At 33.5% G+C, this 13,428-nt stretch overlaps 2 protein-coding genes across 2 annotated transcripts in view; one reads left to right on the forward strand and one right to left on the reverse strand.

The window, feature by feature from the left end:
• LOC132167494 (putative disease resistance RPP13-like protein 1) overlaps positions 1-140 on the forward strand; it is a 28,765-nt gene extending 28,625 nt beyond the window's left edge. The window contains exon 3 of the mRNA XM_088513689.1: positions 51-140. The gene's annotated coding sequence lies outside the window, so the exon portion shown is untranslated. The remainder of the gene's footprint in view (positions 1-50) is intronic.
• Positions 141-1,647: 1,507 nt separating this feature from the next.
• LOC132167004 (protein NRT1/ PTR FAMILY 5.4-like) lies at positions 1,648-7,133 on the reverse strand. The gene is made up of 6 exons (XM_059577892.2): positions 7,004-7,133; positions 6,699-6,916; positions 6,047-6,298; positions 5,543-5,817; positions 2,947-3,421; positions 1,648-2,307 (listed from the first exon to the last, which is right to left on the reverse strand). The coding sequence occupies exons 1-6, from the start codon at positions 7,122-7,124 to the stop codon at positions 1,891-1,893; spliced, it is 1,758 nt and encodes a 585-aa protein (XP_059433875.2). The 5' UTR covers positions 7,125-7,133; the 3' UTR covers positions 1,648-1,890.
• Positions 7,134-13,428: the final 6,295 nt, after the last annotated feature.

The following is a 13,428-nucleotide window of genomic DNA, read 5'->3' on the forward strand; positions in this document are numbered from 1 at the left end:
CAGCTTCCAATTGGATCATTGGCTAATTATTGTTTATTTTTATAAAACAGAGTGCTTAACTACTTGGATGTTCTTCCATTACTTCACCGTTCACCGTTCACCGTTTTTCAAATCTCTAATTTTCCAAACATGAAATCTTTGGACAAGAAGGGGCTTCAACAACAGACAAATTGATTGAATTAGGTAAAATTCTAGTAGGAACCTGCCATTTTCTAACTTTTTCTCTCTCTTATAAATTTATCTTTGGTTTATTTCTGTCTAATTGTTTTCGTTTTGATTGGTTAATTGTATGGAAAATATTTAATTGACTGAATACAGGAGATGGAAGAGCTTGGTTATGAATACACAAAGCAGACGCTTGCATATACACGTGTATGGATTTCTTCTCTGTTTTAATCTACCATTTGTGCATTCTTATTTATCTTTTGATTCAGACACTTCAGTTATTGAACTTTTTCTGTATTTGCTGAAGTGTAGGCTCAAAAATACCAATCAATACCTTTTCTTCGGATAGCTGCTATGTGGGAAGAAGAAGGTAATCATTGGAAGCAGAGAATTTTTCTGTGGCTACTGCATGGTCCCTGTTAAGATGGATGATATTTTAAATACAATGATATATCTGAATATTTCTTAGGAAACTATGTACTGTCTCTTTTCTTAGGAATCTAGATACTTGCTCTTCTATTTAGTTCAAAAATTGTCCAACAAACGTGTTGTGGTAATATAAAAGAAAGAAGACAAAGAGGTTGTCTCTCTTTGCTACATGTCCATAATATTGTCTTTTCTACATTGATATCTTTGACAGAAGATATGTATGATAGTTCATTTTATGACTAACACTTCTTTTGTTTATATCATTGACAGAAAAGATTCATTTGGATGAATGGGTTTTTGAGTTAAAGACAAAATGGAAGCCTCCTTTAATGATGACAGCAATGGACCTTTCGATTCTACTGTGTCACCAACACATTCAGCATCAAGCTCATGAGGCATCTCAGCCCTCATTGTTGAGCAAAGGGGTAATGATAGTGGAATGCAATGTTGACAACTGTCATAATGGCTTTATATAGAGTCATTTGTGTTAGAAATCGTCGAACTAACACAAACTCTGTCACAGGTGCCCGAAGATCTGAGATATCTTCATCTGCAATCCAAATATCAGGCAAATGATGCTGCTGAGGCCCACTAAATTATTGTTGGTGACATCTTTGAATTTGCATTCTCACCATTTGGTTCTCTGTCAAAGATGTCCTCATGTTTTAAGGTGGTGAACAGTCAACATTCAAACTTTGACCAAAATTATCATTGGAGACAGGAAAATGGAAAACTTCCCATGAAGCTTGTGAAGATCATGAGGGATTTGTTGGTATTTTTGACATATTGAAAATGTTCTGTTTCAATATTTCACCAATTGAGAGTCGGTGACTAGTGCTTAATTTAGCTTTGATTTTCAATTCTATTAGTTCCTTTGTCTGGATGCAAGTTGTACATTATTTTCTAGGAATGCATGAACAGATGTTGATTTTGGTGTGTTGAGATATATATCATTTTAAACGTACTTTCCAGGAATAATTGGTTTCCTTTTTCTCTTTTCATTATGGATTGATGGATTAAAATATTTACTGCTATGTCTATAACAACCATTTATTGCTCAATTCAAATGCTCATCCACTATAAGATATACTCTGCATAGTATGCTTTCTATATTAACCTACTTTTAAATAGGATAAGGATCCTCTTCGTTATGGAGAGGGGCCATTTTATGGTCTATATTTCATTTTGGTTATCTATATTCGGTAGATAAAACGAAATAAAATCTTAAACGTAAAACGGTTTGTCCCGTCTCACTTGAGGATTCCTTGTAATTACACAAAACATGGCCCTCAATTATCAAAATTCTACATCCACGTACCCATTGAAACCTTGCTGCAGTACTTGCCCTTTGCTTACTTTATCCCCTTCAATCTTCTTGTAGACAAAGCGCCGAGCATTCCATACATAGACACACAAGCTAAAAGCACTCATTCCTGCCAACACCCAGTAGAAATAATCAAGGTGTGCACGATTCAGATTGTCCCCAAGCCATTTCTCACCACCCCTTGAGCTGATTGCCTGCACAATCAATATAATAGCATTGCAAAGGAAGCTTCCGACTCCAAGAGCACTGAGGTATGCCGCCGCTCCGATGCTCCTCATCGCCTCTGGCATTTGAGCATAGAACAATTCTTGTAGTCCGACAATCGTGAATGCGTCGGACAAACCGCAGATTATGTATTGTGGAAGCAACCACCAAATTACCATCGGTACCTATTAGAATATAAATTAAATGATTAAATTCATCACTTTTTTTGGGATAAATATTTATTTAACATGGTAACAGAGGGATCAGGATCCCCAACAATTTTCAAAAAAAAAATGTAGATTCTAAAATTACGGAATTCAGGTCGTTTCTTGCATCAAACGGTTTGAAAAATGCTAACTTTTAAAAATGTGGCATGTTACCGAAGCAGCCAAAAAGAGTTTTCCTCCCAAAAGGCTTCTTCCTCACTTTTGAAGAGACATTTTTTCTTAAGAAAAGCAAATGACAGCTTTTGGCTCAAAACTTTTCTACATTATACAAAGCAAGAATCTGATAAAAATATACCCAATTCTCATCAGTAACATGCAACATAGTTTAGAATCTACAATTTTTTTTTTTTAAATTGTAGAAGATCCTTATTTGTATCGAGAGTTATAAGTCATGAATTCGAACTCTCACTTTATAATTCACAGGTTTCACCCTTCATTTTGATTAAAATATCCCACGTGTTGGGCATCCCTCATTAAAAGAGAGTTTAAGCTCATACGTACGTGATTGAGTGTGATTAAGATATTAATTAAATGATTAATTAAATCAATCATTTATTATCAGTTTAAACTTTGAAATAAGTGAAGATTTAATATTACCACTGCTTTTGGGTTATCCATGAGATTATTCTCTTTGGCGATGCTAACCCTTTTCGCTTCCACCAGAGCTGCCACAACCATGTTGATGATGGATAGAAAAAGGCCTACTCCAATCCTTTGCAGCACAGTAATGCCTGATGGGTGTCCGGTGAATTTTCTGGCAATCGGGACGAAAATTCTCTCGTAGATTGGGACTGTGAGTAAGATTACGATGCCAGTGAGGGCTTGAAGCGATGCCGAAGGAAGCTGAAAGTGGGGTCCGATCGACCGGATCATTGTGCTTCCTTGCTTGATGAAGTAGGTGTGGAGTTGGGCTTGGACGACGTTAAACATTAAGCAGCTAAACCATATGGGGATGAGGCGGAGGACCAGCTTTACTTCTTCTACTTGATTTAGTGAGCATAGCCTCCATGGATTTCTGGTTTTGCTTGATGCATCATTGTTGTTGTCTATGATCATTGCCTTGTCCAAAAACCTGAAATTTAAAACTGGTGATTTAATAAACTTTTTGGAAAATTGTAACTCCATTAATTGTATGTACTAATTAATGACCAGGACAATAAATATAAGAGAGCTCTTATGGAGCTCATTTACTCGAACAAGTCTCGAGCAGTATGCCCATCTGCTAAGATAGGTGAGTCTATAAGGACTCTTGCATTTGCTATCTGAATTACTAGTAATTTAAATGGCTAAATTACTTGTAATTTTTTTGTTCTTCTTTTTTTTTTTGAAATGGCATCTACTTGCAATTGGAACAACGCATATGTTCATTACATGTAAAAGAAAGTTGTGAAACGAATGACTTCTATATTTTTATTTAGTGACATATCATAATTTACAGATGTGTCTTTATTGTCTTTAAGTGAGCATTTAAAACTTTTGGTTTATTACACTTTGGTTGGTACTGACAGGGTGATTGAGTTGCTTTCAATATATATGTACTTCTTTCAAAAAAAAATGTATATATATATATATATATATTAATGAACATAGTTGCTTTCAATATATGCTACACGATATTATTGTCTATAATAGCATCAATTTATAGAAAGACTATAATAATATTATGTGATATTGTTACACCAAAGAGGTACGCTAAACTAAGATTGAGGTCTCCTACGATTCTAAAGTTTTCATTCAAATGAACGGTATAAATTAAGCCATAAAAGCCTTAAAAAAAAAACCTTTGGGGGTAAAGGTGGTGGTTGGTCAACTCTAACCACGCTCTTGGGGTGGCTAAACACCCACTCAAAAGGTGAGAGGATTGTCAACCACCCCTTAATGAATGAGATAATAGTCGCCATCCCTTGGAAATTGCCATCTTGGTCACTCCCCAACTACTCCCTTAGATGACCAATCACCCCCTTGGGATGAGAGGGTGGTCGGTTACGTCCTCATCTTAAAAAGTGATCCGACCACCTATTAACTTTATTATTTTATTATTTATATAGCTAAATTCAGACCGATATTTTTGACTGAATGCTTTGAAACTTTGAAATTGTGGGGATGTAAATAAAGGGTATCCAACTGAGAATGATAAGTGTAATTATCAGCTTAGCATTCAAAGATTGAGTGGATTATGGCCAAACCAACTATATCTTCTCAAGACAAAAACCAAACGTTTATACTCATCCAATCCACCTAACATCAATAATCATTCACACAATCTTCTTCCTTTTGACCTCTACCTCCAAATCCCTACTTAATTTATCTTACCATTTCCTCAAAGTTGACCGCAATCCAAACAGTGAAATGGAAAACGTGTCCTATCTATCAGAACTTTATCTATAATCTGTCAAGAAAGTCGCAAATAGAACTGTCAATACATCTTGGCATAATCCAATGAATCTATACTCGGAATATTTTGGGTCCCATACTCCTATCCCATTTCTCCATTATCCACATAAACAATTGGAAAAATCCGAACTGTAATTAGCTGCTTAAATTGAGTGTAATTCGAACAGTTTAACAAAGAGAAAAAGTAGAGAATCCAGTTGTTCCAAACAAATTAAGTCTTCGGACTCATCTATCTATAAGATAGGTAAGCCATGCACCTACCCTCTCTATAGTACTAATCCGAATAATTTTCAACAATTTGAACAGTACATGTGAGAAAGCAATATGAAACTAACTTATCTGAGTAGATAGCTGAACTGTGCAAAACTTATTTAAGCAGACAAGTCATCTTATAGAGACTCATAATTGTTAAATTACTAATTATCCCAAAAGTTTAAAGCTGATAGGAAGACGTAAATTTAATCATTTAATCATCACTTTAACACTCACTCTCACGTGTGGGCTCAGAGGGTAATTTGACGGAGTCAAAGTTTGATCTCATGACCTTTGACTCTGATACCATGTTAAATTACCAGTTATCTCAAAAGTTTAAGTTGATAAGAAGAGGTAAATTTAATCTTTTAATTATTACTTTAACAATAATATGTTGCGCTGCCTAAATTACTAACGAATACCAAATTGCTGAAATATTAGATCAAATTCCAAAAAAAAAAAAATAATAGACAATGACAGGAACTTTTCCCACACACCCACGTGGCTTTAGATAGACTCACCCACTGAAAAAGGAGTTGTTCAGTACCTGAATTGATTAGTCCGGCCCAAGATCCGAGCGTTAGGTTGACCATGAGGCAGGGACCCACTGCTCTGATCTCCATAGTATACATCCCAACCGCTGCGCGTCTCATCCACGCGCCACTTCCGAGCTGCTGCAACAAACACCTGCGCCACCGTTGTGAATGGGCTCCCTGGGGGACCCTCCTTTCGGTACTTCTTCATTCCCAGCAAAAATATTGCCAATGCAACTCCCAACACCCCTGCCAACACTCCAAACCCTACTGTCCACCCAATGTTATCCTGTAGCCACATTATGAAAATTTTGACATTTTTGCTTCTTTAGTGCTTGAATGATTAAAACATTTTCTGGGTTTCTGAAGAAAAAAAAAAAAAAAAAGCTACAATGATAAAGTAATGTTCAATTAGAGGTTCAATTATCAACCACATTAAAAAAATTATAATAAAAGTTGTAATATCTAAGTATTTTTAGAAAATTTATAATAATTTTGAGTATTTTGTACATAATTACCTGCAAATAGATTATGAGCAATGTGGCAGTAGTTGCAGCGATCACTATTGCCACATACCACCAATTGAAAAAGGAGCTCTTCTCCTTTCTCTGCTCCGGCGAATCCTCGTCGAACTGGTCCGCCGCAAAGGTTTGCACGCATGGCATGTGCCCACCTTCTCCGACAGACAATATGTAAAGAGCTACAAAGAACAATGCTTCCCGCCAATGCGGAGGAAACACCGACACCGACAAGGTCAATAGCACCGTTCCCTGTCATCATATGAAACCCACAAAATTATACAAGTAATGTAGGACTGAAGTGGTGTGGCAATAAAAATTAACCTTTAAATCAATACGGAAGAAAAATAAAGAGTTAATTTTTATTGTAATGCTAATTAATAGACTATTATATGACTTCTAATTAATATATGTGGCAATGAAAATTAGCATTTGAATCAAACGCTAATTTTTACTGTCACGTCATCCAGTAGTCATATGGAAATAATATAGCAGTTTACTAAATAACATTTTTCTAATTTTTATTATCACATTAGTATACCGAATAACATTTTTAAAAAAATAATAATAAATAAATGGTTAATTTTTACTGTAATGTTATATTGATTGTTAAACAGTCGTAGTCTTAGTCGACTAAATATGGTTGAATTACCAAGAGAAAGATGAGGGAGGAGATGAGGATGGTCCTGAAGCGACCCAAGTAGGAATCGGCAATGAAGGCTCCGAGCAAGGGGAAGAGTGTTGACACGCCAACCCAGGTGTTGACATTCTTAGCGGCGGCGACGGTGGGCTGGTGGAGTTCTTTTGTGAGGTACGAGATGAGGTTACCGGAGACACCGTAGAAAGCAAATCTCTCTGCTACCTCCACAACTGCCAGCAGAAAAAAAATGAGATCAAATTGTAAGGAAAAGGATGAGAAGAAAAGGAGAGAGAGAGATGAAGATGGAGAAGGCTTACAGATGATGAAAATGGCGGCATTCCAGCCACCCCTGGAGGATCTTCGGTGTGTGGAGAAGTTGTTTGTCTGTGTATGAGGATTTCCAATCATCTCCATCTCTGGTGCTACAGAGCTATCCATGAAAAGGTTGGTGTGAGAAATGGCATTTGAGACTTTGTGCATATATGGGTCCATTTATAGAGACGATCGAAACTCTCTCTCTTTCTTATGGGTGCATGTGTGAACGTGAGTGCACGTGTCAGTGTGGAGTTTGTTGCATTTGGATTTTATAATATGAATGTATGCATGTGCAATTAATTTCAAGCGTTTTTCAAAAAATAAATTTCAAGAAAAAATGTTATTTAGTAGACTGATATACAATTTGTTAATTTTTACTGTGATATCATTCCAGTCGTATAATAATTTATTAAATATTCTAATATAAGGGCATGAGAGATTTTTCATAAAGGAGTATTTTCTTCAAATGTCCAATTTAATTTCAAGTTCTTAAGAAGAAAAAAATAGAATGAAATTATATCTGAACCGTTAAAAAAAAAATTACTAGAGGTGTGCAGTAATTTTTTTCAAGCACCTATAATGAAATAATGATTTAAATCACTTTTTTCTATACATATACCATAGAAAATAATCTTTTCATTTTTCCCCTAAACCTCTCACTTCATATATAGCATATGCAAAATTGGATCTTAAATTTCTTTTTCTTTTTTTATATATAAATAAAATTGTTTATGAGTTTGCCATATATACGGATGAGTACTATTTTCATACGCAAATGGTAAGCTTTGAGTTTAATTTATCACATGCATTCAATGATAGTTAATACATAATAATCTTAATTAAGACACTTTGTGGAAAAATACAAAGAAAGGGAACATTTGAATGGGAGAGCATTCCGTTTCTTATATTTGAGGGATATATTTGTCTTTTTACTTTTTTAAAGATAAAATTACCCGTTCAAATATAAGTAACTAGATCTTCTCCAGTTCATTTTCTCTTGCATCATACATATATACGATGAAACTTAAAAAATTAGTAAATTTAATAGAAGTTCTTTATCTTAAAATAAAAATACATTGTCATGTTGTCATGTTGTTATTCGTTAAATAATCAAGCTCAAAAGATACAAATTATTCTGAAGTAAGTACATAATTAGATCGATATATTTTAACTTTTTTTTTTTTTTTGACATGTCCACACAAGAGAGGGAAGGGGAATTCCAACTAGTGACCTCCGCTTCATTAGGCTTGTTCTCAGCCGATTGAATTACCTCTTGAAGACAGATTTTAACTTTACTTTGGAATTAAAATCCAAAATTTTAATTATATCATTAATATCTATGTCTATCACATAGTTAATTTCAAAAAAATTGCTACGCTAAAAACTTACCGAGTTTTTATTTACTAAAAGTGATAGAAAATCAAATAAGTTATATTTAAAATTTATCTGAGCAAAGAAAAAATAAAATAGTAAAAAAATAAAAAATTCCTTCTACCAGCTGGTCTTCATGTGAGTGCTTTCTTTCTTTCTTTTTGAATCATTTTGAGTGCTTTCTACCACTTAAAAGAGATCTCAAGAACAATTTGGGTGGGTTTTCAGCACTTTTAGTTTTTTTGAGTAAATATTTGGATCTCCTACACTAATCAATAAATTAGAGCAGATTGCTTTAACAAAACAATATTACTGATCATACAACTAAGCATTTCTTCTATCTAAACTAAATCTATGACTTGTTTAACTGTAGCCTTTACTAGCTAGATTATGGACGGCAAATTTTGCCTCTCGACTAATATGTTATTGTAGGTTTAATTACAATAATTTTAAAACGAGAGAGGCTTGCATTTCTTCTGTTACTGAATATGGACGGTCACGACATCTCCAAGCATTAAGTGGATTTATACTAAAATAATGAGTTTTAATCTTGACCGTTCATCTTCAATAATTAAAGATGTCCTGTTATTGTAAAAACCATAGGATATGCATTATTGCAATTTCAATATCATGGTTTAATTTTAAAATAAAATTAAAATTAAAATTTAAAAAAAAAAAAAAAAAAAAAAAAAAAACCTCTGGACTTGTTTTAAAAAATAATATAATTTACTTATATTATATTATAGAATTATTATTAAAATCCTAGGTGGATTTGCCGACGGTAATAATAGTCAATTTTGAAATTAACACTCACTCCACACGTTCCAAATTAACGCCCTCCACTAACACTACGACCTGCTTTTTAAGTTTTGCCGACTGACCTTTATATCTTTGTGCTTGACTTTAATGGAGTCTCCAACAAAAGTGTTAGCTGACAATGCAAATGAAAACCAAATAGGGGTAAAGAACAACAAATTAAAAAAACACATGCTATGAGCTGCACTGTATTTTGATGTGTGAGTCAGCGGTCCGTTAGATATTGCGATTTTACAGGTTACAAGCATGATCTTAAATAGTAAAATCATATTATCGGTTGAGAGTGCGTTTCTAAGAAATTAGGGTTTCCAAACTTATAAAAATCTTTGTTTTCAAATTGAAAAAAAGCAAGAATATGGATTTTTAAAAAATGCACTATTTTAAAGAGTAAATCAAAATTTTACCAAAAGCTTAGTTAGTTCCGTTTTTAAAAATCGCACATTTTGAAACCGTAGGATTTCAAAATGACGTGACCCTAGTGAAATTAATGCATCCAACATTTCCATTTTCCACTAACATCTCTACTACCTTATTATAAAAGTACACAATCTGCTTGATATTATACTAATGCAAATTATTAAACATGAAAAATACCAAAAATATTACAGTTTTTACTACAATTCATTTATAAACTCACATAACAGTTTACATTTTATAAAAATGAGTGTTACATGAAGTAGCATGTGGTAATTTACATTTTAGTGACTAATGTAGTAAATGTCACTGTAATTGTCATATCAGTTTGTAAATGTGGTAAATATCTTGTGAACTGCCATATGGCAAACCCACAATTGAGCAACTAACTTGATAAGTAGTTTGTAGAAGATTTGTAATAAAAACTGGGAAATGCATACCCATTCAAACTACTGCCACATTGTCAATGTTCCCCAAACTACCAATTGTATCAATGTCTTCCAAAATGGTAACAGAATCCTCTCCAGTTCATTTGAACTAAATTATATCAAGTTAGTTATATGTAAGGAGTATTTTTGTCTTTTTACTTTTTGAGGAGATAAAAATACCATTCCAATATAATTAACTGAATATTCTCCCGTTCATTTAAACTAGAGAAAATCATAATTTAACAAAATGTCCCTATCAAACAGTGCATTGATGTCCATGTATAATGTCGATCCCTATCAAACAGTAATTAATTATTTGCCGACGCTCAACACGTACAGTAGGACACTGTAATAAAAACGACATATAAAAGATAGGCCATAAACAACAAAAGTAGAACACAAAAGTTTGCCTTTCCATGACAAAATGTCTCTCGGGTTAATTTTCAAGATTTGCTAGGCTACAAGATCTCCCTCAAATCTTTTAATTCTTTATGGTTTTGACTCTGGGACTTCTCTGTATGGGAAATAACTTTAATTGGTCTTTTGTGATAAAAATTTCTATAAGCAACATTAATTATATCAAACATTAAGATTTGGATTAGCATTATGCAATGCTAATAGATCGATTCTATTATATTAACTGAGCAGTAAAAACATCTAATTGATATAGCAGATTAGTGAGAAGATAAGTACAAATTAATGAAAAAAGCAGCTTATTAATTACCTATCTCTTAATCACTCTTCTTGGTTATGAAATCCATGATATATACTACACCAAAAGTAGTGATGTTGGACCCTACAAAAAGAAGTATATATATAGGCTTCTTAATGATGATTTGAGCAGCGTGACACAATTAACTTGTTAAAAATTGGAAGAACAAGTATATATATATATATATATATATATATATGTGTGTGTAGTTAAAAAGGGTACTCTTCTTTCTTCAACTCTGAGGTTGAGAAAGAGAGACAAAGGTAGAATTATTGCACAACTCACTTAAATAGACACCAACATATAAACAAACTCCTTCAATCAAGGAACCACATAACCAAACCCTCCTTAATCTTTGTTTTGTTTTGTTTTTTTGTTTGTTCTGTCGAGTCATTTGCCCAAAAAATAAAAAATAAAGACTAGAAAAACATAAACCACTTAACCATAACTAAAAACATACACCCATTTAACAATTACAACTCCTAAACTAAACTACTTAAAAACCAATTACTCTACGAAGTTTGTAGGACCTGTTACAACAACTTCTTCGCTTAGTAAATAACTCAACAGTTAACGTGTTTTAAGTGACTTTCGTTTTATTTTTGAATATGGTAAATGGGTATACGTATTTTGTATCCGAATTGGCATCCTAGAGAGTTACATGCCACTCTCTCAACAGCAACTTTTTGATTATATAAAGGTATATATAAGGGGATAGTGCACAATATGTACTCCCAGATATTTGGGCAATATCCCAAACATAAAACCTGAAATGGCAAAGGCAACAAAAATAGGTGGCACAAGTACTACTATTTTGAACTGTAAATGTTTCTTGGTTTCTACTTTCCACCAGTCCATAAGTACTACATTGCACTACTACAAAGCTCATTACTGCAATATTTCAGCACTCCATTAGTCCTGAAAAGCACTTCAATCAATCAAGGCAACATCTTTAGGGTCCATCCTCCACATTGTGGGGCTACAAACAAAACTTTTTCCCCATTGAAAATCTATGCATTGCCTTCCTGTCTGCCAGAATTGCACCTTGCATCATGGCGTCCAAATTCAAAGGCACAGGGCTTGGATCATGTACCAAGCAAATTAAGCTCAAGTGTAGAAATTGTATTGGAATATTGTCAATCTCAATTCTCAAATGCCTTGAATATGTACCACTTTCACTATTTCAAGGAGGACTGCATGCAGAGAAAACTGCAGCTCCTCTTGTGTATGCCTTTGTTCTAGTGTCTTCTGAACTGACTACACTATATCTATAGAATATATGGAAATAGATTTTGAGAGATTTTTCATATACACTCAAGTTTTTTTGCTCTTTTACCCAATCACCAGAATAGTGCTTATTCTTTTCACATCTAAAAAGTTCTAGACAAAAGATTATAGGCACCAGGAAACAGAAAACTTAGTACTATATGCCTAGTGCTAAAATCTACTTTCTCATCATAATGTCTATTCCTTGTAAATCAATAGGCATATATATATATATATATATATAATCACCTAATAATCATCTTCCAAAATCCATGCAGTATACATGAATATGCACTCAATACAATTAAACATAATTAGCTTGATTAGGAATTAATCAGCTTGTAATATGAAAGGCATGCAACCAAATTCATCCAGCCTCATATAATTAACCCTAGCTGTCTACATAATTAAGCTAACAAGCTGCATTATAATTTCTCCCTAACATTTATAAAGCTTTGACTTCAAGTTTTATAATGACTTCGTACCTACCGCAAAAACACCCTTATGGGGAGATATCCCTACCAATGAAATTAGGTTTCTATGAATTCAACCCTAAGGACTCGTCACTCCTACACTGTGGATATATTTTTTTCACGAGTTTATCCGTTTGTAATTATTACTATTATATATAATTTTTTTATTTTTTTTTTATGGGGGATGCATGTAAATTGAAAGGTTGGAAATGTCTACTTCCGGTGAGTGATGTCACGTCTAGAAAGTTCGAGTGTTGCTCCTCTCAATAGATTTAATTTGGCCAGTTGTAGGTGGGGTGATCTCTATCATTTTCTTAATCAAAATGATGACTAGTGTGAATTTGTCAAACACCCAAGGCCTTAAATGTTAGACGTACAAGAGAACATGTTCTATATATCACTTGATGAATTATCACAATAGACCTACTAGAAGTCTAAAAGAGAAATGTGTTAGAATCTGTTACAAATTTAAAAGACTTTCCAGAAGCCACACAAAGACAATGAGGATTCCATGGAAACTAATAGATGTCCTGTTATAATCCTTTTTTTTTTCTTTTTTTTGTTATAACTTCAATTACCAGCTCCCTCAAATTTTCATGGGTTTTGCTATGTCGTCACCAAATTATCAAAAGTTGTAATATTGGTGTTTGGTGTTTGATATTTCAACTTCTTTTCAAGTCTTGATCTCGTACTGCTAGAGTTTTTCGTTATAACTCAAACGGCTAACAAGTAACATGTCTATTTTATATATATATATATATATATATATACTAAAAATAAAAATTAATATATATGTGTGTGACCAGGTCGTGGATCACCTAACCCACGGCGGGTCATACCATTTTTTTTCTTTCATGTTTTTGTATTTTTGTATTTTTTTATTTATAAATGGGGTATTATATATGGTCATTTCAATCATAATAGAGTGAGGAAATTGAAAGAGGCTA

Source organism: Corylus avellana, chromosome 2 (assembly GCF_965113065.1).
Source record: "Corylus avellana chromosome 2, dhCorAvel1.hap1.2, whole genome shotgun sequence".
NCBI classification, from domain to species: Eukaryota; Viridiplantae; Streptophyta; class Magnoliopsida; order Fagales; family Betulaceae; genus Corylus; species Corylus avellana.

Coding starts and splice junctions, on each gene's coding strand:
- LOC132167004 (XM_059577892.2), bottom strand. CDS start 7,124: ATGGATAGCTCTGTAGCACCAGAGATGGAGATGATTGGAAATCCTCAT. Junction 6,917..7,003: donor TGCCGCCATTTTCATCATCT/GTAAGCCTTCTC, acceptor TTCTGCTGGCAG/TTGTGGAGGTAGCAGAGAGA. Junction 2,308..2,946: donor TGGATAACCCAAAAGCAGTG/GTAATATTAAAT, acceptor ATATTCTAATAG/GTACCGATGGTAATTTGGTG.